General features: G+C 41.3%; 2 protein-coding genes across 9 annotated transcripts; both read right to left on the bottom strand.

The window, feature by feature from the left end:
- Positions 1-7,026: 7,026 nt before the first annotated feature.
- On the bottom strand, positions 7,027-23,107 carry LOC146648289 (phosphatidylinositol 4-phosphate 5-kinase type-1 gamma-like). 8 transcript variants are annotated; one of them, XM_085389202.1, is made up of 20 exons: positions 21,889-23,107; positions 17,743-17,771; positions 17,512-17,601; positions 17,238-17,368; positions 17,033-17,150; positions 15,210-15,362; positions 14,476-14,775; positions 14,033-14,241; positions 13,873-13,956; positions 13,450-13,498; positions 13,201-13,285; positions 12,940-13,110; positions 11,940-12,096; positions 11,772-11,840; positions 11,480-11,680; positions 11,125-11,357; positions 10,893-10,927; positions 10,423-10,497; positions 8,561-8,644; positions 7,027-8,455 (listed from the first exon to the last, which is right to left on the bottom strand). In XM_085389202.1, the coding sequence occupies exons 1-20, from the start codon at positions 21,980-21,982 to the stop codon at positions 8,453-8,455; spliced, it is 2,370 nt and encodes a 789-aa protein (XP_085245328.1). In that variant the 5' UTR covers positions 21,983-23,107; the 3' UTR covers positions 7,027-8,452. The 8 variants fall into 8 exon arrangements, 7 of the variants coding, with proteins under 7 accessions (XP_085245328.1, XP_085245325.1, XP_085245329.1 ...); XR_014908467.1 differs by lacking the exon at positions 10,893-10,927; XM_085389199.1 differs by lacking the exon at positions 10,893-10,927 and having other exon boundaries at positions 11,125-11,680.
- Positions 23,108-23,254: 147 nt separating this feature from the next.
- LOC146648288 (phospholipid hydroperoxide glutathione peroxidase-like) lies at positions 23,255-26,973 on the bottom strand. The gene is made up of 7 exons (XM_085389209.1): positions 26,874-26,973; positions 26,023-26,117; positions 25,785-25,929; positions 25,355-25,506; positions 24,426-24,450; positions 24,197-24,256; positions 23,255-23,826 (listed from the first exon to the last, which is right to left on the bottom strand). Exons 1-7 carry the CDS (start codon positions 26,937-26,939, stop codon positions 23,794-23,796), a joined length of 576 nt encoding a protein of 191 aa, XP_085245335.1. The 5' UTR covers positions 26,940-26,973; the 3' UTR covers positions 23,255-23,793.
- Between the last annotated feature and the right edge of the window lie 558 nt (positions 26,974-27,531).

Raw genomic sequence — 27,531 nt, 5'->3', positions numbered from 1 at the left:
GTATATATAAAAATCAGAGAAAAAAAAGAAATGAGCGGAGACAAATTTATGTACACACTCACATCCAGACACACAAACTCGCAGCATTCAGTACCACTGGAGAAGCAGCTGCCTAAATTGGCAGCCCATGTCCCTCTCATTATGCTGGCCAGTCACTCGTGTCCTGGCGCTCTCTCTCCCCTGCTGCTGCTGCTGGACAGGTAGCATCTGACACACATTAGCCTGCTATTAATAACTTCTGTTGCAGCCATTATCACACACTTAGGGAAAACGATCCCCAGGGTGCCATTTTTGCAGAGACATGCATTAAATATCCAAAACCACCCGATTTTCTCTGAAGTTCTGCAAGCAAAGCAACCGTTTTGTAAGACAAGATTCAGTTTTGCTTAGATGGAAACTCTTGTCAGTTGCAGTGCAATGATTCGATTACCCCTTTGTGTCTTTTTAAAAAAAATTTATGCCTTTTTAATGAAGATAGTAGACACTTTAGGATTAATCCAGGATGTCTGTGAGCTCAGAAGTAAATCCTAAGGAATGTGTGTGGGTGTCGTCCATGGACCTCACCCAATAGAAAGGGAATACCACAGTGATTAAGATTAATCCTACAGGTTCGGACAATCAACACAAATACCATCACAGGATCTCCACCATCAATATCCTGTGGTGCTCTTTCTTGGGTTCTTTACAACCTGATTCAGTGTTGACATTGTGTCTGTTCAAATAAAGGCTTTATTGGGTCATGGAACAATATTTCTTACAAGGATCATGGTGTGTTAGGTTAGCCTATATGTTTACCCTTCTTATAAATGATGCCTCCAGGATTGGCAGGAGGTCAAGGATTCAACCCTTGGTGCAATAAGCCTTTGTGAGTGTATAGAAACATATACAGTGAACTGGGGTCTTAGATGGATTTGACTGTAATACCGTTGTTGCTTTTGGTAGTAACTTACTTTATTGGCGACCGAACCTATGATCACAGGAGCAAAATTCTGTTTATTATAGTTTTTCAAAAAGCCTTTAATATCTTCAAAATAGCCCCTCAGAGACTAGTAGCTATGCTAAAGTCAATAAAAAAAATATATTACGTAAAAGTTACATATTGATTTGCATGTTACTGAGTGAAATAAGTATTTCATCAACAAGCTAACATGACTTTCTGGAGAAATCCTTGTTCTTACCCATAGCAGAGAGGTGTTTCTTGTAGATGATCACTGGGTTTGCATAAATCTCAGGAGTTCCTCATAAATTCTCTAAATCCTTAAGATTTCTTGGCTGCTGCTTGGCAACTTGAAGTTTCAGCTCCCTCTGCAGATTTTCTATAGGACTAAGTTCTGGGGACTGGCTAGGCCACTCCATGACCTTAGTGTGCTTCTTCCTTATCTGCTCCTTTGTTTCCTTGGCAGGATGTTTTGGACTATTGCAATGCTGGAAGACTCAGTCACAAATGATCTACAGTGTGCTTAAGGGAAGGAGGTTCTAGTCCAGGTTCGACAGTGCGGCGCACGGACAGATTCATTGTCTCCTCAACATGTTGAAATCATCCTGTACCCTTAGCAGAAAAACAGCCCAAAGCATAATGTTCCCTCCTCTGTGCTCGACTCAACAAACTTAGAAATTCAGCTGGAGACCAAATCATTGTTTCCTCACATTACTCCCACAGTGTCTCACTGAGCTTTTTTCTATCTGAGGTATCTTCCTGTTAAAAGGGAGTTTTCCCCTCCCGCTGCCGCTAACTGCTTGCTCATAGAGACTCATCTAATTCCTGAGGTCTTCTCTGTATTATTGTAGGATCTTTACCTGTCAATATAAAACACCCTGCGATTACTGTTGTTGTGATTTGGTGCCAATTGAATTGAATTGAATTGAATTGAATTGAATTGAACTGAAGGAGGAAATTGTTTGAATAATTTGAATAAATCTGAAACCTAACATAACATATAACATTTGTCTTATTTGGAATAAGTATGGAACAAATCCACGTCACTCTCCTTTATCTGCTACCCATGCACCTCTAGAGAGAAATAACCAATGAGAGCTGGCACACAGAAACATACAGGACTAGTCAAGCATCCAGTCCAGAGCTTCAGCAATATCTGATTTAAGATCAGGTAGTTGGGGGAATGCTTATCTGACTCTGTTTAAGCAGGGCAGAGGAGAAATGTAATAAGTGATAAGTGGTCAATCCAATCTTGCTCTGCATGCATCTTTGTGCCTCTATGTGTGCAGTGCATTCGTCCACATTAGTCCATTTTAATATACAGGCAAAACCTTGACAGCTCTGCTGGCTTCTAGTTCTGATAAAGCTCCACAAAGGTACCAAGCTGGATTTGTTTTATGTTCCACCGCAAACCACGTTAAATTGACGGGAACCCCACGAGCAAAAGAGACAGATTAAGAAGACATGGGCAGAGGCGATGCACGGCAGCACGCTGTCAGGGAAAGTTTTGTCCTTCATCAGCCCTCCATCCCTTTATTCATCCATCTCATTAAGGATGGCTAGATGATCAATAGGAGAGAAGCAGTAGAAGGGGATTAGGATTAGAAATCGATGGCTTTGTTTTCTTCAGCCTGCCAAAGATAAACACTGCCTTAAGACACTGTCAACGCAGTGGAGAGTCTTTCAAGGCTTTTCATGTGTGTGTGAGAGGGCACAGCATTCCCTCCGCGTGGATGCGCAGACATCTGTTAGCAGCTTCTCACGCCAAGTTAAAAAGAGATGTTTCGATCCCTGCCATGAGACTGGAAAAAGGGGGAGATGGGCTCTGATCCAACTTAGCGGGAATCTTCTATGGTAAGATTCAACCAAGGCTCTAGCTGGGATTTTAGTAGACTTTTCTTCCAGCGCACTTCATCACTCCATTGTCAGCAGTGTTGAACTGTGAGTGGGAGATACAGGTTATGCATCACAGATCAGAGACTGGCTTCACATCAAGTCACCATTTCAAGACTCTCTCAGAATAGCTGGAGATGACTGATGAAGAGGTAGTATCATAATTTGCTGGCTGCAAAGAAAAGTGATGCTCCTAAAAACCTGAGTGGGCTGCAAGGAGTGAGGCAAGGCATTCTGGGTAGGTGAGGCTCCACCTCCCACACAGAGATTCAAAAACATACCCCCTGCTTTGATCTCTCTTTCTCTGCTTTCTCTCTCTGCTCCTCTTCTTCTCTCTTCTTTTCACGTGCATGTGCAGACGCACACACACACTGCACACTCACCCTGTTTGTTCTGGCTTTCGCCCCTCTCTGCTTTGAAAGAACAAAGCCATTTGTTTATGTTTCCTGCAGATGAAAGCTCAGCTTTGTGATGGCCCATTCACCCCAGGTACAGATGCTGCCGCTCCACCGTGTTTCTTTAAATCCACGAATTATTTCGAAATATTTTTAGTTTATTATTCCTCGTCTATGGTCTATGTTTCATTCCCCAACCTTTTTGTTTCTTCTTTTTGTGATAATCACCATGATAATATTACTTTTCAAAGTCACAGGTGTCTGATGTCTATCCCAGCCTGCATGCGAGCAGAAAGCAAGGGGAGGAGCAGAAATAGATTGGAAAGGAAAGATAGTCATAGAGTTTCCAGTGCATCTAATATGCATGTGATTGGCTTTGGAGCTTACAAAACAGCCTCAAGCGGACGTTAGGAGAACATGCAAACTCCATGCTAGGAAACATCATGCAGGTCTGATGCAACTATTTCACACTAAAGAATATTTTTTTTCGTTTTAGGGCTCATCAAGCGAGCCCATTTTTTATCTAATGAAGACACGTTTCTACAAATGGTCAAAAATATAGACCTGGGGTTTAAGATTCAAGAAAACCCCACCAATCAAGAAAGCACTTGGTGACAGTGGGAAGGACAAACTCCCTTTTAACAAGAGCAAACCTGAAGCAGAACCAGGTACAGCCATCTGCCACAACCAGTGGGGGGTGAGAGCGATGTAAGATGTAAAATAATCACTTGAAGAGAAGATAAATGTAGTGAATTTTAATGAGGACTCTTTTTCCATTGCAGGTGAATGTACAGCAGTGGTACAGTGTACGTACTGGATCAGTGCACAGTAAACGGTACCCATGCCATATTCGTTAAAACTGGATAACATGCCTGCTTGTGTTACTGTGTGGATTAGTAATGTTTTACCAGTACATGTTTGACTGTTATGGTGCTCTATGGCAAAGTGGAATAAAGTACTGTTCACTGTTCTATCAAACTTTGGCTACACAGATTTTTTTTTTATGTTATTTGTTCTCACTTATAATTTTTTTTTTTTTTTTTAAAGTCTGCCTGCCCCTCTGTACATCTGGTCTTCACTCCGTTTGGTGGTTAAAAGTTGGTCACTTTCACCAAAGTAACCCCAAAGCAGAGGTTCTCAACATGTGAAAATAAAACTGGGAAAACAAACAGACAATAGTACGATGATGCTATCATGTTGACCTGCGTTTCGATAGATTCAGCATGTATCTTTTATTTTTTTGTTTAAATGATGCTCAGTTGGCACTAAGAGGCCCAAAGCATGCCAAGAAAATATTCCCTAAACCATTACAGCACCATCAGCAGCCTGAACCATTGATACCAGGCAGGATGGATCCATGCTTTCGTGTTGTTTACGCTGAATTCTGACCCTATCATCTGAATGAGCTTGAGACTCATCAGGCCGAGCAATGCCTTAGCTTCCTGTTCTTACCTAACAGTAATGGTGCCCTGTATACTTTCCTGCTGCTGTAGCCCAGGTGCTTCAAGGTTTGACATGTAGTGGATACTGAGATGCTTTTCTGCATACCTTAGTTGGAACAAGTGGTTATTTAACTTGCTCTTGCTTTCCTGTCAGCTCAAAGCAATCTGGCCATTCGCCCCTGACCTCTGGCATCAGCAAGGCTTTTTGGCACGGAGAAGCGCCGCTCACTGGATATTTTCTCTTTTCAGAACATTCTCTGTAAACCCTAGAGATGGTTGTGTGGGAAAATCCCAGTAGATCAGTGGTTTCTCACTTTACTCAGACTTGGCTCATTAGATATTTGTATTAATGAGGCACTGAACAAGTGCACCTAATGAAGTGACCAGTAAATGTGTATATATACACACACACCCACAAACGCACACACAGAGGCTTTTTTTACTCGCAAGTTTAACTATTACAAAAAAATGCCCAGTCACACCGCAACCTTAATTTAAACCTTATTCTAACTTTAGCTCTAAAACCAGGTCTTAACTCTAAAACGGCTGCATTTGCTTAAAGTGTGAAAAAATTTGAGCCAGCCAAAATGTTCTACCTTTCACAAAACTTCATCGCTCTGGGCACTCAAATCGCTTCTCGCTAAGATAGCTGCAAATGTTTTCATTTTCTAAAATGTATTTTTGTCTTTGGTTTCTGTTAAGAAATGACTACAATCACACACCTAGCTGAGCAGTGCTTGAGAAAGCTGCAACCCACAGCCTGAACAAACAGGTTTTTTTTTAACAGGCACAATCACACACACGTTGAGCAAGTGTATCCTTGCAGCTGTCCTCTTTTGAAAAAAGTATCTCGATGATTGCCTGAGTGGACAGTTGTGAAATGTAGCTACAAAAACATGGCTTTAAACATGGAGTTAGTTGCACTTCTGGGTTTGTTAAAGAATATCCTTTTGGCTGAAATTCAGGAAGTAGGCATTAAATAGGATGGAGAGGGGGGGGGAAAGGGTGCGTGTCTGTGTGTGTGTATATGCATGTGCACTGAAAGGTAGAAGGACAAAAAAGTGGAAAATCAAGAGAGGGACAATTTCATTCTTGGACAATTGGGCAGGTGGCTGCTGATCCTTGTCCATCACACATTCCATCAGTGCCCGACATGCCTGACTTGTCACCCTGACTGACATTCACAACTCTGGCCCACACAAGCACGCAGCAATACAAGTGTACCTGCACCAGCAGTCAGCAAATTCACTGCACACTTGATTAGATTTACTCTGCACTTTATTTGTATTTTACTTTTCCTCAAAGCAAATGTGTTCACATGCTTACAAATTAAAGGAAAACTTGAACTCTGAGGCCCTTTTGCTGGCATGATTTAGGTCCACGTTTCCCCTTCGAGGAGAGAGACTGCTGAATCCAGCGATAAGCTTTATCCTGCAGTGAAACATTTCTTTCCAGTGACAGCAGTCTCTTCCGAGATGACGACGCTCCCATTCATGAGGCACGAGGGGTGGCTTGACGAGTGTAAAAATGATGTGAATCATATGCTTCAGCATTCACAGTCACCAGAACAACTTTGGCAGATTTCTGGATCTCTCCACCGCTATCATCGAAACACCAAATGACTGAGTATATTTTGTAAGGGTGCTGTGTCATCTCTCCAGTTGTGTTACAGACATTTAGAGAACCATTATTAAAACACCTTTATGCTGTTTTATCCTTTAATTTGTCCCCCATCTGTGTATAGGCTACACCCAAGTGCGTGCTGTAGTTCAGTATATTTCCTCAGTACTTTTTATTGCTTATAATTAGCATCACTCTGTCTTTCCTCTGTTCTCTGTTCATTATAATAGAAACCACTATGACCAGCATCACTTTATGCAGACTATCAGCTAAAATTTCTGGTGAGCTGTTTTGGTTGAAGCCCTATCTCTTTCGAATGGCGCTGCATTTATAGCAGTAAGTCCTCTGGCGATTTATGAAAATAAATACATAAATACAATCTCCAGAAAAGCAGTCGAGATGTCATATCATTATGTTTGCATGCCTTGAAATGTCAGTGTGATGTGGAGGAGTGGGATGCGTGGCTTTAAATACAAGCCCCCCTTTTATCATCCATTAGAAACACAATAAAATGACCTATAAGCAGATGATATTCTGGTATATGTCTTTATGCAATTTAATTCTACGGTTCAACTAAAAGGGGTGAGAAACACTGTGCGACGTTTCAGGCACTGAGAATTCCTTTTCTGAGACACTCTGGTGCCATCTAGTGGACAACTGGTTTGTGACCGTGATTTAGAAAACAACAACAACAAATTACACAATATAATTTAATTATATTTTACACAGTGATCAGCTACAAACACCGTCACCTACAACGAGGCAGGTTAACTTCAAATAATACAGTGATGTGGTGCAGTGCTGCTTATGGACACAGTCAGGGGGACAAACTTGCTTTAGCCAGCATCACAGTGTGTGGAAGAAGGATAGTATGGCGTGCCTTTTCTTGGATGCTTCAGTTCGTACTTTGTTTAATTTGGTAAATCTTGATTAATCTGGGGTGGCTGAAGACTCGGCCGATTCAACTCTTCTGGCGTAGCCAGCAGGCGTGCAGCTGCTTCGGACTTTCATGGCCTTGAACAGCGATAGCAACTTTTTGACAAACAAAAAATATTCGTTTCCCAGTCACATGTTATACGCATGCAAACACATGCACAGACAGAGACATAAGGGCACAGATGCATGTGGTACAGCACACACAGATTATCAACAATTTACAAAAGACCTTTTTTCTCATTTTTTCCCCTCTCTTGACCTCTTTGAATATGGAAAACGAGTAAGTGCTTGGCCGATTTCTTGTTTAAACTGCTATAAAACGCAGTTTCTCACAGTCGCATATGGATTTAAGAGTTTGTGTTCGTTACATATTATCAGAAAATATGAATAAACAACTGTTACGATTATACCTTAGTTAAAATCAGTAAGGCAATGTAAACAAAGCTTTCATCGTGAGATCAGAGTTTGTCGAGTGGACTGAAAGAGAGAGAACACTGCACGCACGACACCCACAACATCAACTGTGTTTGAGTGTGTTTTCGACCAACAGCTGACGACAAGATAATAAAACACATAATTATAATAAAAAGACCTTAGCCACTGGTACACCGATAAAGTGCTAGGAATAAAGTTACACACAGCTTTGACATGCCTCTAGTGAAAAAGACAAATGGACACACAAATAAAGCATGAAGTTGTAAAGTCAGGTAGAGTCAAAAACAAAGAAGTACCACGTACAGTATGTCCATATTGCATAGCCAGAGCTGGAGAGAGTGATATCTGGACTATGTTGCTTCGCCTGCCTCCAGCCGGCAACCTGATTCTGGATAAGAGGCAGAAAATAAGCACGTGAAGGTTTGGTATCTCTGGAAACTTTGGGATCAACTCTAAAATTTATCATGTTGTGTTTGTTGCACAGAGAGCCCCGTTTTTATAACACTGAAAGCATTCACAGTGCCAGCGTGATACCTCCACTTGATATCAGTAAGATTGTCCTGGAGCTGATGCTTTAAAATGTTGCCTATAATACTGTAAGGTTTTTGATTGTTTCTTCAGCTCAGCTAAATACTTCCAAAAAAGTTCACTCCTTTGGTTTTTATTGGCAAAGCAAGCTCTCACATGCAGCTTGGCCAATCAGCGTGAACTCTTCGTAGCGTCCTGGTGGTTTCATCATTAAAGTCTCACAGATGACCTCTGGCTGCACCCACCGATGCTGCCTCCTCTGTGAGTTACTGGAGAACGAGAAGATTAACATTAGAGAGGCTGGCAAAGCAAATGCGTCCACTCGTGTCTGTTCTGTGATTTAACTTTGACTCATGAATGAACCGTGCACCTACTGGTTCACTCTCCCCATCTGAGCCCCGTCTGGACTCTGAGCTGCAGTGCAGAGGAGAGTACGCCCAGCTCCGATCCTCCTGAGTCTGCTGTTACCAAACACAGCCGGCAGAGGGAAGCGCAAGAAGAAAGAAGAGCAGAGGACTTAACACTGATTTGGGAAACAGAGCTCTGCAGAGACAATCCCTATTCCCGGAACAGTTTAAAGCTGCAATGTGCAGTTTTGCATGTTGTGGCTTCTGAAGGTGATGCATGTATAAATATTAAAATCAGAATCTGAAATAAAAGCCTCATCATCAGATCAAGCCATAGCCATTCTGTCCAAATCATGCAGATCAGCTTTAAGGGCGACTTCTCCAACTTCTCTATCATTTCAAAAGGGAAACTAGGTCTGTGTGAACTAGATGTTACTTCCCCTCTTTGTTGCTTGTAAATTATTTCGCTGCTGCTTTTTAAAGTCACAAATAATTAATGTAATATGGAAACTTAAAACGTTAGCGCCATGGTCATTTACTGCCTCAGAAAGGATGATTACATTCAAAGAGGTTCAAAGAAGCTTGAACATCACTAAAAGCACAAAGCAAGTACAAGTTACAGTCAATTAAATGTAGCACAAAAAGTAAGGACATTTGTGTTTGGTTGATTATTTCTTTGTTGTAACAAAGAACTGCTTCTTGCCAAGGATTTCCTGGTGGAAATCCTGTTTCTGCTGCCACACTTGTAAGGAAAATGCATTTGTGGGTCGAGGCCATGAAAAACTTGCCAAATCTTCTCTGCTAATGCCAAACAGCTTATTCTGCTGTTGACTCTTGTTTCGAGCCTCTGGTACCCCAGGTGCTGACAATCAATTGGCTGATTTGTGCCTGATTAGCAGCACCTGTGAGCATGGACCCTGTTGCAATGGTCAGTTGGCGTCTTCCCCCAGCGTGCCACATTTTACTGGTCTGGATGAGCTACTTGATTGTATGTTCCACAAAACTAAGCTGCATTATTATTTGGAGTGAACCCAAGTGCGATCTCTAAATTGAAGGATACAGCCGATATCTGCACAGTTCCCACTGTCCCAAGAAAATTAATAAAATCCTTTAAGACCCATCTCACCTTGGTCATTTATGGATCTGAAACATCTCGCTTCAGGCAGATGTTTCAGATCCACACTGACAAAAACAGACTAAGGAACAGCTTTGATCCCTCAGCCATCACCACGCTGAATGCTGCCAGATTTTAGACAATCAGATCCAATACCACTTTGATGTACAATGTTTACATTAATACAACACAATATCATGTTTACATATTAACAACTGCAGTTAACATTGGTATTTACATCAACACCAATTTTTTTTAATTTGTATTTTTATTTTATTCTTCATCTAGAGACCTCACTTTCATTGTCCAATGTTTCATTGTTACCACGGCAATATAGATTCTCACCCTGTCAGCACTTAGGAACCGTAGGCATGCCTTTGCCCTATAAATGTGGGACATTTTAAGGGGAAAAACTGGCTTTCCAATGGAATAAGATTTACTGCCAAAAAGCATTGTTACAACAATCAAATCATCAACCAAACACACATTTATCCTTACCTATTGTACTACGTTCATTTAGAGGTCCAGAAACCTACACGTTCCAACTAATCTTTACTGTCAACAAGCTACATGACATGCAGTTTTATATGCAGCGCCCTTTCTTGTGACATCCGCATGAAATAAATCATAGGAAACAGACTTTATTTTACCTTCAAAGATCATTAAGTAGCTATGTGTGCAACAGGCCCAATGGAACAGTTACTACCAGTGTAGTCTAGTATGTACAAACATCACCTGGACTAATGCACAGCTAACTACTTTGATGGTGACTTACATTGTAACTTGAACTAGAGTTTAGCTTACGACGGCCAAGAACTGGAGAGTACACCCAATATCTGCCATCTGCATACTGATGGATGGACACACACACACACACACGGACACACACATGAAAATGAAGTGATCTGAGCATAAAATTATATGGAAAAATAATATGCATGAGAATATAGAAGGAGTTATAAGAGAAACATAAAGCAGAAAATGTGGAATAAATGGAAGAATGCAGCAAAGACAAACAAAATCCCACAAAGGATAGAGCTGTGGAGAGCTGTGAGTGAAGCTGAGAGGAGGAATGACTGCAGATCAGCAGCTAAGAATCATGCTGTGCAGAAAAGGCAACAATCAAAAAGCATGGACGGTGGCTCCTGGCAGCCTCATGCTTCAGTTGAAATAAAGCATTTTGAAAAGCAGGAGCATTTCCTATAGTGCGTGCAAACAGATAGAGCCCCCTCTCCCCCCCCTCACCATCACAACTCTACCACGCTGTCCTGACTGGGCCACTGCAAAAGACCCAGCAGATCAAAGACAAACATCAGATAAAATCATCTTTACTCCCTGAAAATGGATTTTCTCATAAATCAGCTGTATGATCATTGTGGTTTGTTTTACCTACTTTAAACTGGTTAGTATCTAGTGTGGAATATTTTCTGCAAAACAAGAACCAGAAGAATTGGAGTGCGAAAACAGGGGAACTTACAAAGTATATGTCGGAAACCTGCACCTCTCCATCCAGTGAGTCGTGGCTGCTGGAGACAGACAGCTGATTGCGCGACGTACGTGGTGACTGCTGACACACCTGGGGGCTTTGAGGGACAGAGGAGGGGGGCGTCGATGGCAGGTGGTGAGAGGAGTTGTGGGAGTAGGAGTGAGAGGATGCCGGACAGATGGGGGTGAATGCTGATGCAGGAGGAAGGGTGGAGCTGTTTGGACCTGTGGATCGTGCAGCAGAATGACAGACTGGAGAAGAAAGGCTTAAAGACTGAGCAGAAGCAGGAGATGTGAGTGGCTTGGTGGACGGACGGATTGATGAAGTAAGTGTGGAGGATGAATACCCGCTGCACTGAGAGGTGGTGGAGGAGGAGGACACAAAGGAAGGAGGAAGGCTGGGTGATGAATACTGAGAGCAGGGGTTAACAGAAGGAGGAGTGGATGACATAGATGATGCAGTGACAGGAAGCAGAGGATCAGCTGCTGGATGGCTGGATGTGGGGATTTCTGTCATCTGTGTGAGCTCCGTGCTCTTTGGGATTTTACTGCATTAACCAAGACATAGAACAATGTTAGAATACCACATATGAATAAATGGAAACCATCCTGGGATTTTTGCACTGCATATGCATCTACCTGAGCTCCACCTCCACTGTTATGGTGTCCTGGCGTTCACCGTGAACCTCAACTATCTCTTTTTGTGACCTGAAAGCAGACAGAAGCACAGAGCAAGCATGACCGTGGAAGAACAATATCATAAGAGCAGATTAGATATAACATTTTATATTCATCAGATATTCTCACCTGGAAATGTTTGGTGAAAGCATTTGCCTCCTGTAGCGAGGGTGCTCAGGTGTATCGAATGGGGTGGTGGGTAGGGAGTTGTTTGATGACAGAGTGGTAGCGATAGATGCTGTGGTGGCATCTTCAAATGAAGGAGGGGTGCAGGGCGGTTCCTTCCCTGAGGGGCATAGTTAAGTAAGAGATCATGAGCTGTGTGCGCAAGAGAGATGAAAAAATGAACAGGACATAAATTCTTTAAGAAACAGAGCACACTAACATTAAAGGTGCATCTCAGGAGGCTGTACCACAGAACAAAGATCTATCTGAGTGTACGACACTGCACTGCACTCTTCTCTGAACCTCTGATATCTGAACTCTGCCATATGCTTGCAGTGGTCCTTAAACTCAGTTACCTGTGCAAAATTCAAATTTAATTGTCTTCTTACATTCTTGCTCTTACAGGTCTTAGAAAGTTTACAAATGCTCCCTTTTTTACTGAAGTAATATCCATCTGGTATTGTTGTGCACACCTCATATTATTCCCTTCCTGTGTCATCTAGTATTGATTTGTTACTTTTACTTATACTTTGTTTCTGATGCTGCTATGCTGCTGCTTCATCACTGCACGTTAATAATAAACAATGTTTGATTTATTTTACTTAAAGGGAAAAGGAGCACTCAGCTGCAGAAAATAGAGGACGTCAGTGTCAAGGTTAGAAATCGTGTTGCTGTATTAGCTTTTAACTTGGTGTAAAAACAACAACAACAAAGGAGACGTAAGCTTTCTTAAGGAACTTCCTAACACACAAATCACAACAGTAGTTCCGTCAAGGTGCTTTAGACTGTAAGGTAAAGGTAAAGCCCCTAATGAGCAAGCGGTTTAGCGACAATGGGAAGGAAAAACTCCCTTCTACCAGAAAGAAAGAAAACCCTTAAAGGAAACCTTTGTGCACCCTGTGGGAAATATTTCTCTGTTCTTATCAAGTCATTTTTTTCCATTAAAGCTTAGAAAAGGTCATACCATTGTCCTCCAGCATGGGGAAACTGCGAGCTCCTCTTAGGTTCTCCAAGTTGTCCAAGTTTTCTGGCCTGTCATCAGTCAGTGAAGGACGCTGCCCCGTCGAGCTGGCTCCTGCACTGGACTTGGACATTAGAACCCCTCGTCCTCTCTTGGATGGAGACGATCGCAGTGCTGTAAATTCAGCAGACGGATTACTTGGACTCGTTCCCTTTATTAGGACCAGAGGAAACACTACAAACTGCGACCTGTGCACGAACTCACAGCAACTCTTCTTGAACACAACTGTGCTACAGAACTTGTAGAACCTCTCAGCATAGAAGCTCGGTCTGTGAACCGACACAGTGTCCTGTGGGAGAATACAGGTCCCAATAAAGAAAGAGTGAAGATAAAATATATAAACATTTTCTATCCTTAATATATGCCGTAAAACAAAAAACAAGATATGGTTTAGACTGGTCTGTTGGGCTTGGATTCAAACTATTACATAACAGTTACATAAAAGATACTCACTCCATCATGGATGAGGGACTTCCAGGAATGCTCCAGTTTCTTGATCAGCCTGCCAGATGGAAAAATTCAATTATTTATTAGGTGCCGCACATATCTAGCAGTTTACTGCTAAATCAGTGGCTAATATTGCCGACATAAAGCAATCTTCCCAAATAAAAAGAAAAATAGAAATCAACCTTTATGTAGATCCTCATTCCTTCCACCTGCATATTATTATTAAATGATTTTGCAGCTATTTAAAATATGACATGCTTGATGACATAAGTAGTTCCCAGTAAAAAACTAAGGGTTTGAGTATTAACAGTGCATTTTTTCTTAATAATCTTCCCAGAACGGTGCTACTTCTGCACCCAACTAAGCCTTAGTTGTTGCGTTTTCTTCAGTGGCACACTGTCTCACAAGTAGCACACACTGATCACCTACCTGTAGGACTGCAGAATGTCAATGATTCCAATGAACAGCAGGAGGCGCTCCCCTTTAGCACCCATAGCTGGAATGCCACCCATACTAAAGAGAGCGGAAAAGTTACCGTGTGCATATTTGAGGTGAGGATGAGGAGAGGCTTTTTGAAGTGCTGTCTTACGTGTCATCCTGCTCCAGAGTGTCCCTGCATGTGGAGCCTCCCTGTATTGACTCCATGGCACTGGAATACAAGGATCTCTGCCCTGCGGGCCTCTTTTCATCCCCTCCTTTGATGGGTGAGCCCTGAGACTGACGCTCTCTCTCTGCTTGGGTCTTGTTGTGGACCCCAAGCAGCAAACTGTAGTCCATAATCTTAAAACTCTCCAGAACCTGATGTAAAACACATAAAATGCAATAAATATTTGTGAAATCTTTGAGGAAAACTATGAATATTTGAGTATGGAATTAATGTTAGAGCCTTTTAAGCTTTTTTTTTTCTGCTTTCCTCAAATTCTTTCATGAACTACCAGGAAGATGTGTGGTTGGCTTGGCTGCTAGATGCACAGTGTTAATCTACTTTTACAAAGACCAGTTTATCCAGCTCCTTTCTATTTGCCCTCTTACCAGGCAGTCTCTTTGCAGCGTTTTGACCAGAGCGCCGTATGTGTCCTGGTCCAGTGTGAGGCCTTCAGGAATATCACTCAGAAAGTCCAGGTCTTTAAAAGTGGGTTTGGACTTCTCTCTTTCCTTCTTGGATGCTCGCCGCTTGTATGTTGAGCCCTTTAAGTCGAACTTGAGGTGCATGCGCACGGAGCGTGGTAGAATATTGTTCATCACAACCACTCTGATGTTCTTTCCTCCACACTGGACACAGTAGAGGCCAAAAAACTTTGGCAGTAAAGTCCGGGGGTTCTGGTTCAAGTTCTGGAGAGGGATTTATAGAGGGAGGGAGAGAGGCGCAGGGAAGAAAATGTGGCACATTAGTGGTTCATTTTGGTTGCAATCTGTGGCTTCCACCCCATTTCAGTACCATGCACATGCGAAACAGCGTGACTCAACACCAGGCCTCAGCTCATGCTTGTGTTTCTCCACCGTGTCCGTGCTTCACCAATTAAGGAGTACCCAGCCTAACTCCGTGCTCTCACCTATCACAACACCACCACCCGCTGACATCACCGCTAACCTGGGCCAACCGCGGAGGTTTGGATTAAGAGGATAAAGGTGACTCGAAGTTTCTGTGGCATGTGCAGTTCAAACCCAAAGCAAGATTTCATTCTCCAACTCCTAACATATTTTCACACTTATGGAAATCATTCATTTTACTTTCCCAAAATGATTCTAATGGATGAGATACTTACCATGTAGTATCCAGGGAGCAATTTCTGCAGAAACTCAGCCTCTTTGTGCAGCACAGTTTTGATGATAAACTCATCATCACGGGTCACGTAGAAAATTGAGCCACTAGCTCCTGGATTTGACAGCTCAATCAGTGGCTCATTACACAGAGAATACTAGACAGAAGCACAGATAAAACACAGAGTACAATTTAACCTCAATTCAAACAGTCTGACTTTACGATCTCTGGAAACATGTTTTTAACATGCAAATGCTACAAAAGCAAACTAATTCATTAATTTCATATTATGCTTGTGTCACCTGTTTTGACAGAATAATTAGATAGTCAGAAGTTCGTACAATATTCATTATGTCTTTTTTGGGTGGCTGCATAGCTTTGCTCATGTTTGAGCCACTAGAGCTTTCCACCATCCAACCAAAGGACTAATGCATCTACCCACTCACTCGACATTACTCATCAGCACAAAAAAGAAACTATGTGTGTATAGACTGTTGAGATTACTACAAATTAATGCTGTATTAGTCACTCAAATGAACTTACTATCTTTACTGTTGCATTCATTTATCTTATGAAAGTGTACAGAAAGCAGGGATGATGTTTTACCAAAGCTCGTTAAGCTTTAGCCTAATGGAGGCATTCCAGTAGCATCAGCAAACTTCTCACTATATCTGACATCTGAGGTATTTGAGGTAATTCTCTGGTTGGAGGCTGGAGAAATGAGCTGAGAGGTAAGCGCGTACCCTTTGATTGTAGCTAATTTGCCTCACATAGGAAGGCAATTTTCTATGGCTTAGCTGACAAAATGCCATTATCTCATTACTCCACCCCTCCACCGGCAGCACAAACACATGCAGACACAAAAACAAACCGCTCTAACCGTCTGCTGCCACTACTTGGAATTTTAAAAGGAAGGCTTTAGTCAGCTAATCTCCCTCTGGCACAGGTAGAGTGTGAGCTTAAATGTGCTGCTGAGAACACGCTATGTCACCTCATGTGCACATGCACAGTGTGTGAATGGTCGTGCAACTGAGAACTGGGACCTTGATCTTGACCTTGACCTTGGGCATGATTTGAGTGGAAACTCATTAGGTTATCATTGTGTGCAAGTTTCACTGAAATCTGACCAATGCTTTAGGGAGAAGGGTAATTCTTGTAAAAATGTAAAGGTGCTCACAGCACAGCAACTATTACTTTAACCTTGAGCACAACACGGGTGAAGATCATTATGTGTAAGTTTTAATATACTCTGACTAATACTCCAGGATGAGGACTGATATTTAAATTGTGGATGGACACATGATGGGCGCCTTGCCGTGTCACATGATCATCTGAGTTAAAAATATTGCGTCATGTCTAATAACTGGTGGAAATGATATTGACATACTGCTTTTCCCACAATGTTCCTACTATGCAAATACAATTCAAGCTAAATATTGACAAATAGGAGGTCTTGGGCAGGATTATATAGTTTGAGAGAGAACAGTTAAATTACAGCGAAATACTCGGAATCAAGTCACACATTTCAGTCAGGATGACTTTGGAGGTGGGTTACAAAGTGGCTTGCAGAGACAGTGACAATTGTAGGAAGGCTAATGCAACTTAAATAATGTGCTTTATATGAGATTTTCCACTAGGATGTGTAGAAGGATATTAGCTGATGAATTGAGACTGATGGCTAAGCTATGCTATGCTATCTTTAGTTTATGAAAATCTTCACTGCTCATCCCATGTGTAAAGGAATAACAGTTTAGTTACACTGTAATTTAGATGATACTTAAATACACTGAGTGCATTGTGAGTCATCAGAGAAAATAAGTATCTCACCAGGTAATCATCCGGTCGGATCCCAAAAAGCTCTCTGAAGTAGCGGAAGGCCACAGGGGCGTAGGTTTTAAACCTGAAGTCTGGGAAGTGGTGGGCTGGTGTGAGGTTACTGCCTTCGCTGTATGGAGTAAAGTGCGACAACAGAAAGAGGATAAGAAGCAATATCTCATGGAAATTGTATGCACATTTACTGATATGAATGTACCTGGGGAAGAAGATGCTTTCAACCACGTAGAAGTCCTGCATGAGCACATCTCTCTCGGGCTTGGAGCTGAGGTTGCCAACAGTATATCCGATACCCAACTGGATGGCACCTTTCAAAGCAGAGGAGGTTGTCTGGAGGCGGACAACAAAGAAAAGAGCAACAGACCAAGGTGTGGGTGGCAAACAGTTGAAATCGTGATGCCACGAAAACCTACAAACAGTATTAAGAGGCAAACAGGCAAAAAAAAAGAAAAAAAGAACAATAAAAGAAAAACCTTCTTGTAAGTCGTCTCTCCAGAGGCATCGACCCTCCTGTGGCCAATCTTCTTCTCATGCCCTTGGCTTGATCCGAATGGGGACGGCATCTGTCACAGATAATGTGTATTATTCCCATGAAAGTTACAATGAAATGAACTATTCAAGCAACAAATAGATGAGAGAACAGATCGAGCAGATGCAAGACACAGAGACAGGTGAGGGTGTAGAATGTGAAGCAACAATGGCACCTCTGTTATTTGAGCCTTCCTGCTTGAATCTGTGGACAGAAAGAAGGAGAAAAATGTTTAGCTGTAAACTCTTCACACTTCACTCACTCAGTGCCCACATCTGTACATTACTCAGCATGAGTGAGTGTGCAGATGTAGCTTTAACCCTTGTGTGGTGTTCGTATTTTTGTTACTCAGCCAGTGTTCATGGGTCTGGTGGACCCGCTAGAGTTTTGGCTTTCCAAATTAACACTATCAAACAATTTTATGTTAAATTACTCAACAGATGTTTACTTCATCCCAATTACAAGACATATGAACAGCAAACATGGTTAATTTTTTCCCTTTACCTTTGTTAGATCACATTTATGAATTAATGTGCTTCTCGTTTTTCTTTTATATAAAATGTTATAAATAAATCAGTTATAATCAAGTGGAGTGAGTGGAAAGACACAACACATTTACACGTGAAAAAATAATTAATTGTTTAATTTTTCTTTTGAAAAAAACTGAACACGGGTCTCACAGACCCGAACACCATACAAGGGTTAATATCAAGCTAAATAATTAGCCCCAAATTAGACTGAAAGCACACGTCAAATATCCCAAAGTGAAAGAAACAACCAGACTCATTCTGTGGATGCTCAGGATCCTAGTTCAGAGTAGCAACATAGATTATGAGCACTACATGATAGTATGCAACATCAGCTCAAACTTTCTTAATTTTGTAGGTTTTAACTCGAAAAACTTTATCTGCAGAGCTTGAAAAAGCCAGTATAGCAGCATTGTCATTAGCATTCTGTTCCACATTCCTTGGCTCAGGGTCATTTCATTTTAGTTCATTTAAAAATGGAAATGTTCAAACGCTACTTCTGCAGCATTTATTAATCTTGCCAAGTAAATTGGTGTTTAAACTCACCGCAGAAGAGTTTAGTCTCTACAAGTTAAAAATTGTTTGATAATCCAGAAAGAAAAACAAGATACTGGATGCAGTGAAACTGACATCCAACAGTCAGGCTGCTGCAGCGTACCGTCTGTGTTTTCTATTCCTGGATCAGTGAGATTTGTAGAGAGAAGGTAAAAACTCTATTGGATTGACTTCCTTCTTAATCTGAGTGCTGCCATTGGCCGAGGTGTCCAGATCACATCACCGACCAATCACATGCAAGGATTAGGAAAAAATCTTTCCAAGCGGCAGGAAGGACGCAACTAGGCTGTGTTTGTATGTATTTAATAGGATGAGAGAGCAGGAAGCAACTTCATGGTAACTTTCATGTTGTATGAGAGTCAAGGTTAACAAAACATTGCTGAGATAATGCATGAGAAAGCCATGTTAAAGTACACAGCAGACACTGTAGCAGATGTTGCTGTCAGTTAATCATAACAGAGCAGTTTGCTGATCACATAATTTGCAAGTATGATCTCAACTGTCATAAACTTAAACTAACATGCAGAATATTTGATTTAACAAAAGTATGGGTAGCACACAGTCCTCCAAGGCCATTAATACAAGTGTATTCTCCTCTTACCGACTCTTTGCTTCAAAATAGCAGCTGTTCACTATCTCAGTGGGGCGTTTGCTGAGTAGCTCTAAAGACAATGCACAGCTGAGGCTCCAAGGAGTGTCATTAGTTTTGCATGTGTTTGCTCATGAGTACAATGTTCCTAGGTTACAGTTACAGGATGCTAACAGTTAATGGAGTTCATCTTTTAATGGCAATTGTTAGGACCAGAGCTAGAGAAAGATTTTTAAAACTGACACCAATATTTGACAGTTTAGAAATCCAATATATCAGCAATTATTTTCTTCTTTCCAACACATGAAACATAAATAGATCTCTCCAACATTTATTATGTGCAGTTACTTATGAGTTCTTGTTAAGATGATATGACAACACAGTGTAAAAATAATCTTGTTAGTCTATTACTTGTTTATGCTCAGCTCAGGTACCAACAGGAAAGTGCAAAGTGCCCTCTGGTGGACAAACTATGCAACATAACCACTCATAACACAGATGAGCGGTGTTTCTTCCCTCTCTTCTTTGCCTTTGTAACCATAGTTACTCCGCTAGCATTTATTTTTGGTCACATGCCATTTGTGTAACTTTTGCTGTTGATTTATAATGCACATCAGGTTTTATAATACAATTTTATGGTTTTTCATTATTAAGTTTATTAATTACTATTTATCTCAACATACCTATTGCAAAGTAATTTTGGTTCCTACCTTGCAGTGTTTGTGGTGGGATTGTTTTTAAAGTGCAAGATTTTGTGTGTCAGGGAGACAACAGAGAAAAAATTGGAGTACACACTGTTCTGTTGGTATTTACTATAGAAGATATTTTTAAGAGAAACTAAAGCCTGCCATAAACCCACAGCAACAGCCAAAGAGATTGGAGGACACTACCACGACCGTGACACTTTTAAAATGTGTATTTTTCTGATATAATAAATACCAGGATCAATATATTGAAGAATAGCTCATATCGGCTGGTCCATCGCCCCACAAATATATTGGTCAGGCACTAAGTTCAAAGCCTAAAAGGTGAACTGTGTAGTGTCAGTGAAAATGTGAGGGGATCACCAAAGGTGTTCATCCTCCGGAAACAATTATTGGTCATTACAATCAATCCAATATGTGTTAGACAAACTGACTGATTACAACTTGACATCACCATAGGTAAAATCGAAAATGCTCAATCACTATTTTGCACACACACACACACACACACACACACAAAAACCAGTATTTGAACACATGATGCGCACGATTGCACAAACAAAAATAAGTGGATGATGAAGAATTAAATGATTTCTTTGAGGGGTTAAGTGGACTGTTTTGAGTGGCAATGGGGCAAAAAGTTCTGCCTTTTGTCAGGATGTATCCACCTGTAGACTGCAGATTAGTACTGCAACAAAGCCTCTCAGGCAAAACAATGAGAAGGAGTATCCTGGGGTGGACGTGCACACAAAGAGTCTCTGTGGGATTAGGGTCAGGCTAGAATAACGTGTCACTGAGCTGCAAGCAATAAACAGGACAAACCCCACTGGGTCATCTGAGATTAGTATGTGGGTGACAGGCCACCTGTAAGATGAATTTACTTTGAATGTGTAATAAAAGAGTTTAAAGGACATGTGCAGTAACTGAGAGCTCACTGAGGTATTCTTGTTATGACATATTTTGTGTCAGTGTTGAGAGAAATATGCCTTAAGGGCTGTGCGTTTGATGGCAAAGAGGATTATAGCTTTTCCTTATCAGCTGGGGGGAAGAAATGGTGGCCTGTTGCTGTGACATTAATGTGAAACTAGACATGGGGGTAGATTTTGAAGCTCTTTGCATTCAGATATATTTTGTGAACCGCTTACGCCTGAGCATGCACAGAAAGGAAATTTGCTGCAAAATTAAATAACAAAATTAAAATGCCATGGCATGCTCTGTGGTATGTGAAGCAGTGGTGTCCACAGCAATGCCTGAAAATGATATGCATTTAAGAGATTACTGTGTGATTTATGTTTTAATTCCACAAGAGATTACATGAGCCACTCTCCAGATATAGCTCGGAAGAGGACCAGACAGATGGCAAGAATTATGAGGACGGAGAGAAGCGGAGGAGAATAAAATGACACCTGACAGAGACCGAGAGAGCACACAACGTTTACCAATGGATGCTCAACAGCTCACGGTGTGTTTGTCAGCCTGTTAATGATGATGCACATACAAATGACTGCTGTCGTGTGTTTGCCATGCAAGTAAACACTTCCACGTACTCATTTGGGAAAATTAACTTTCATCTCAGCTCAGCTTTATTTGGTCTTGTGGGAATGTGTGGACACATCCCTAATGTGCACCTTGTGCTGGTGCCAGCCTGCGGTGAGTCAGTGGCATTTAAAAAAACACAGTGACTTCAATCTTGAGTTATTCAACCCACCAATCTATTGTTTAGTCCCACACTTTAGTGGGATTACCCTGGGCTACTACTCTGTGGATCTGTTTTGGTGTGATTTTCTCGTCTGTGCCTAGCTGTGTCCACGCACTGTTTGCAGGGTAGGATGCAGCCCAGCTATGCCCAACTTCCCGGGTTAGATCAGCTTTCATAGGCGGCGGCTATTAATAAAACCGCCACCAAAAATGATGGCCGTTTGACAATTTCACTAAAACATACGAACCAGGGTCCCCGAATTCAAGCTGCATAGATGGGCCAGCGGCCGCTGCCTCGCTCGGGCTGCCGTCATCCCCGGTTCCCGCAGTCCCCGCTTCCATCTCCCGGACGGTTCCTGATCACGATGCGCAGCCGCGTCCTTCCTCAGCGGGAACCAGATGTTGCTGGATGCAGAACCCCGGTCCGATGTTTATTGCTATAAATGCCCACCACATAACTCCACGGATGCAGGTTTTATCGCTGTGGAAGTGTAGCGGCGCGGACATGCTCAGTGCCAGCGGTGCCGATCATCTCTGCCGCTGTTCTGCGTCATCGTCATTATCACGCACCGGGTAGGGCGCGTGCCACTACAGCGTGAGCCCGCAGCTCTCAGCAAAGTAACAGCAGGCCGGGATACACTGGAGGGCAACGATAGGCCTGTACGTGTGAGTAAGAAGGTGCTGCTTCAAACTTAGAAAAGTAAGAAGCTTCTGTAAATATAAGGACGTTGAAACAATGGCGCAGAAAGCTGCATTTGGTCACAAGGGAAAAAACAACAACACACGAACTATAAAGAGTTGGATGTATTGGTGCATATTAAAGGGCTGGTATGATGCAAGGATGCCAGTGGTTACACTGTTATGCAATAAAGAGGATGTATGTTGTGTTAAGACACCAGTGGCTAACAAAATATCCACAATAACACAACCTATTTATTCATTCATTATCGCTTCTAAGAAATTTTTTTTTTTTTTTTTAGGTATAAATGAGACAAAGTTCCCCAAAATAAACAATTCGTTTTCACAAGTATTTTAGAGACATCAAGTTGGGGGGTGGATTGACTTTATTCTCAAAATGAATACTAGTTTTTTTTTCTTAATGTGGCCCTAACACTCTGTTATACTGTTTATCTGCTGTAGAGCACTTGTAAGGTCTGCCACTTCTTTTGGCTTCCACTTGACCAGTTTCCACAAATTTCTTACACTGAACACCATGCCGGTAAACCTGTTTTTTAATTTTTAGGAATGACCTCACTGGTGAAAAACAAAAAACTATTTCATGTATTTCAAGCTCTGGGATTTTGCATAGATTCAACCAAAAAAATAAAAAAACAAAACTGGATCTTTGTTTAGTTTTCTGTTATGTGTAGACAACACAGGTTGATGAATCATACTTAAATAATTCATAGATCAGTGTGAAGTTGCTTAACAAACAAGCATTCCTCTAAAAATGGTCAAGGACTGGACTGAAAATGACAGAACAAAACAAAAACCCAAAACAAACAAACAAAAACAAGGCCTTGAGAACTATATGGAAAAATATGTGTTATAAGAATGCTGTGTGGTTCAAAGCTTTTACATACTCTATCAGAAATAAACAGAAACTTCTAGCAATTTAGAATTACCATCATTTACTTCTGTTGTGCAGGTGCATAAGCAACACATCAACACAATATTCACAACTACATTTATTTTCTAATTTCATTATATAAGCCATGATTTTCAGGTTCAACATTTGGCCCTTTGTCGTTTTAAGTGCAAACAATAATATCAGTAGCTATGCAGAAATCTATTAAATTTATTGCCTTCAGTGTTTTCACATAAAACTGACAAAGACACATAAACAAACTTGTCAAAGTAACATTCAGAACAGAGGGTATTTGTATTGGACTAAAAAAAGTAATGGCTGTTTGAAGTATGCTGTGAAGTGGCTCTACTTTGGTTAACCAGTGGATGTTCTCTCTTATGGTCATACGAGGTTTAGTGTGAGTGGGCTCTGGAGATAAGTTGCACGCAAGGGATTATCAGGCCGTGCCCCACCCAGTGCTGGGTTTACAGGCAGGCCGTCACTGGTTCAGGCACACAGACACAACCCTGAAGTCCATAAGAGAGGTCAAAGGTGAAATAAACACATGGGAGATGAGACTGTATTATTACAGGTACGTGGGCAGGTCTTTCTCCACCACCTGCACAGAGAAACAAATGCAAATGTTACTACGGCAGAGTTGAAGAATAACAGCAAATACTACATATAACACACAGATAAGTGTACTGGGCAGACCAGATGGTTACAGAGCTGGGATGCTGAGTGATGAGACGCACTGTGCAAAAGTCACAAACAACCTACTGTCTCAAAATCTGAAGAGTTTCAGTCGTCCTCTGACATTAACATCAGCATAGAAACTGCACAGGGCCTCTTTGCCCATATATTAACAGAAATTACTAGAATATGCACACAGAGGTTGAAAGCGTCTTATACCCCACATCATTCAAAAGGTGCTGTATTCTAGAGAATGCACAAGTATATACTGGAGAAAAAGTGTGGTTGCGGCTTACACTGGGATCATCGGTTGGGCCATATCTCTTCACTACTTGTCCTTCTCTATTTATAAGAAACTGGTGAGAAATAAGAGAGCAATGAAAAGCATTAATTTTCAAATGCAGTTGTAGTTAAAAACAACAACCCCCCCCCCCCAAAAAAAAAAAAAAAAAAAAAAAAAAAAAAACAGCATTAAGTACTGAAGAGCATTGCAGTTCTGAGTTATGACTGTATTAGCTTAGTTACCTTTGTGAAGTTCCATTTGATGTTGCTGTTGGAAAAAAAATAAAGTACAAATGAAAACCATACTGCAAACATTAAAAGTCTGTTGTTTATTTAAACTGGAATTCTGTGGGTTTACACTGATGTGCAGATTTTGCTGTTTTTTGGCTACACCACCTTTTATCCTACTCCCAGTTAAAACATACAAAAAAAAAAAATCAATAATTATGCAAATCCCTGTATATGACAATTAGATTCCTACCCGCAGATGTGAGTAATGAGGATATTCTGCATATAACAAACAATACTTGACATTTCGCATAGCAACACGATCCACGATCCTTATTTTGCCCCTGATACTTTATGCATTTTACTGTATGATTTCTTTGCCTGCTGTTATGTGAATTGTGTTCTTTATTGGAAGGAAAATGTACAAAACTCAGTCAAAAGAAAACAAACAAAAAAAAAAACAAAAAAAAACAAACAGGGTTTTGACGTCCCTTGTTGAGTTCATCTACAACGCAGCAAAGTGTAGACAGTGCAAGAAATGAAATCATGTAAACGTCTTTCTACAAACTCAGCAGAAAACGACAAGAAGCAGGGAGGATGAAGGCAGTGGGATTAAGAGCAACTCCCATTTCAGGGTAAAATGACGTCATGCCTGCCTGCTGTTTCAACACCGCGTGGAACATTATAATAGTTACAAAATACTTTAAACTCAGTCTGTTCCATGGCTACAATTTTAAGCTACCACACTTGAAACTGTGTAGAAACACAGAATTTGTATTTATCCATGACCAGAATTTCAGTCACAGACTTCACTTATGAGATTACAGGTGACACAGGAAGGTTTTGTTGCAGGAGGACATGAATGATACGACATTAACATTGTCACTGTACACTATTAAAAGACAGACATATTGCCAAGAAAACAGAAACATAGAATAACTTACTTTCCCAGGGTTCCCTTGCCTTTGGGCTGAGCCTTCATCCACTTCCACAGAGGGTGAGCGTTGTCTCCATTCACCTCAATCTTACTGAAGAGATCAAACTCAGCATTGTAACCTTTGGCAAACTCTTTAATTTCTGCTTCTGTCCCTGGTTCCTGAATGCCACAAAAACAACAAACAACTACTAAATTAAGCTAGAAAATGTTAGCATGCACAGATATAAATATAACCAATTGGAAAATAGATCCGAAGTATGCAACAGTCTAGCACGCATGTTTGGTACAGAGTGCAAATCAATTAGTACGGTCTCCTCTCTGCCAGCCCACTTTATTCACACAGAACAGTGAAATTAACTCATGTTGCATTTATGGCCACATAAATAATTTGTTTGAGAAAGCACAAAATAAAGGCAGCTGGAGTTTATCCACCTTACCTGTCCTCCAAACTGGTTGCATGGGAATCCCAGGATGCGTAAACCTTTCTCAGCATAGGAGGCGTGCATTCCCGCTAGCTGAGTGTAGTTTACCCTGGTCTTCCCTCATTTAGAGGCTACGTTTACGATTATGCACACATACCCTCTGGCGAAATAGAGCACAAAGTGAGGTTAAAATGCTAATTTCAAGCATTAACTACTGGTGCCAAGTGGTTGATTGTGTTAATATTACTTTTACCTGTATTTCTCCAGAGACACCTCATCCCCGTCTATGTCCTTGGCAGAAAACTCATAGATGGACTTGGCACTGTGCCAGTCTCCCACCTGAGCACACTGCACAGAGGTGAAGAAAGGAAAGCGTGCATGAGTGAGGCTGTGTGGTTAAGTAACAGCGGAGGATGGGTTTATTATAGGGCCTAAGAGAAACCAAGTTAGTCAGTGTTCTCAATGATAGGTGCCCTTTGGCCCATCTGTGTCACCATTCACGTCTCCGCCCATCAGTTTCTACACATAACAAGTTTAATCTGTAAAGGCAACATTTCGTACCTTTACACAAGCCTGCCACTAATAAGCAGAGGAGGGGGTGAGGGGTGGGAAGCTGATTAAAACAAATGTCTCCAGTCAGCCTTCGTTTTAATTCCCAATAGCAGCTTTAATCGGTCTAAATGAGGAAATAAAGCGATTACACAAAAACACGGGCTCTCTCTGACGTTAGCTTACATCACCTAGCTCTCTTATCACCGGGAATGACTAGCAATTTTAGAGGTGTTTTTAATCTTCATACAGACAACCCAAGCATTGTAGCATCACAAAATACATCTATTATAAGCTCGAACAGAGTCCGCTGTGTGCAGCGACTGAGGCTGAACTGTTAAATAGCGCCCCTGGCCTGGTCCGCTATAAACGGGTTTAAGCTAGCGTTAGCAGCTGAAGCAACACAAACATCGGATCCATTTATCTGTTGCACTGCGGTCTAAAAATAGCCACACTTAATGTTTTACAGCGGATATAAGAAGACATATTCGCGTTTTTTAGACTCGTGGCAATATAAAGCAGAGGACAGGTTTTATCTGTGCTATGTCCACTTACCATACTTCTCACTACTCCTCTGTTCCCTACCACACTCAAGACTGCGGACGATCTCCACAGCCACATGATGGGCACACTGATCACGTTACCTTTTCGGCCCTCCGGCTCCGCCCACAAAGAGCCTAGCAAAGGGGTTGGTGTTCCATGGGATCAACTGTGATTTTGTAAGCACAGAATATTCTGCGTAAAATCATCCAAATACAGAGCCCTAACAAGCGACTGCAGCAGCTTCCTTCTCGATGCGTCTTTGAGTGCATTGCACCCCATTGCATCCCATTACAGCGTTATGGCTTGTAAAGTAGACTTTTTTTTTTAAATTAATCAAAGTTAATTAAGTCTTACAGGGCAACATTACTCAAATGGACCTGATATTTAGAACAACATCCATAATATTCCTCACCCTTTTTCTTCCTCTTCTTTTTTTCGTCCTTTTGTAAATTAAATCAAAAGTTTCAGTTTTACATTTCTGTATTAATGTAGGGTCTTTACCTTACTATATAAAGTGTGTAGAGTCGACTGCTGTTGTATTTTGGCGCTATATAAATAAAATAAAATTGAACATTTTCATCTTAAGATTGTCATTTTAGTATTCCCTTGAACAAATTAATTGAAATTGCATCATCCCCAGTTTTCCTCGACTGGAGTTTGTTTCTAAAAG

The sequence above is a fragment of the Rhamphochromis longiceps genome, linkage group LG18, assembly GCF_057381845.1.
Source record: "Rhamphochromis longiceps isolate RC_006_pf linkage group LG18, R_longiceps_female_GT1.1, whole genome shotgun sequence".
NCBI classification, from domain to species: Eukaryota; Metazoa; Chordata; class Actinopteri; order Cichliformes; family Cichlidae; genus Rhamphochromis; species Rhamphochromis longiceps.
Note: the sequence above shows the minus strand (reverse complement) of the source record. Positions and strands in the feature narration are given on the sequence as shown.

Excerpts from the sequence above, each read along its gene's own strand:
- LOC146648289 (XM_085389199.1), bottom strand. The coding sequence starts at position 21,982 with ATGGAAGCGGGGACTGCGGGAACCGGGGATGACGGCAGCCCGAGCGAG. Across the intron at positions 14,776-15,209 it reads TGCTCCCTGGATACTACATG|AACTTGAACCAGAACCCCCG; the intron begins GTAAGTATCTCA and ends ATCCCTCTCCAG. Across the intron at positions 11,681-11,771 it reads ACAGTGGAGGTGGAGCTCAG|TAAAATCCCAAAGAGCACGG; the intron begins GTAGATGCATAT and ends TGGTTAATGCAG.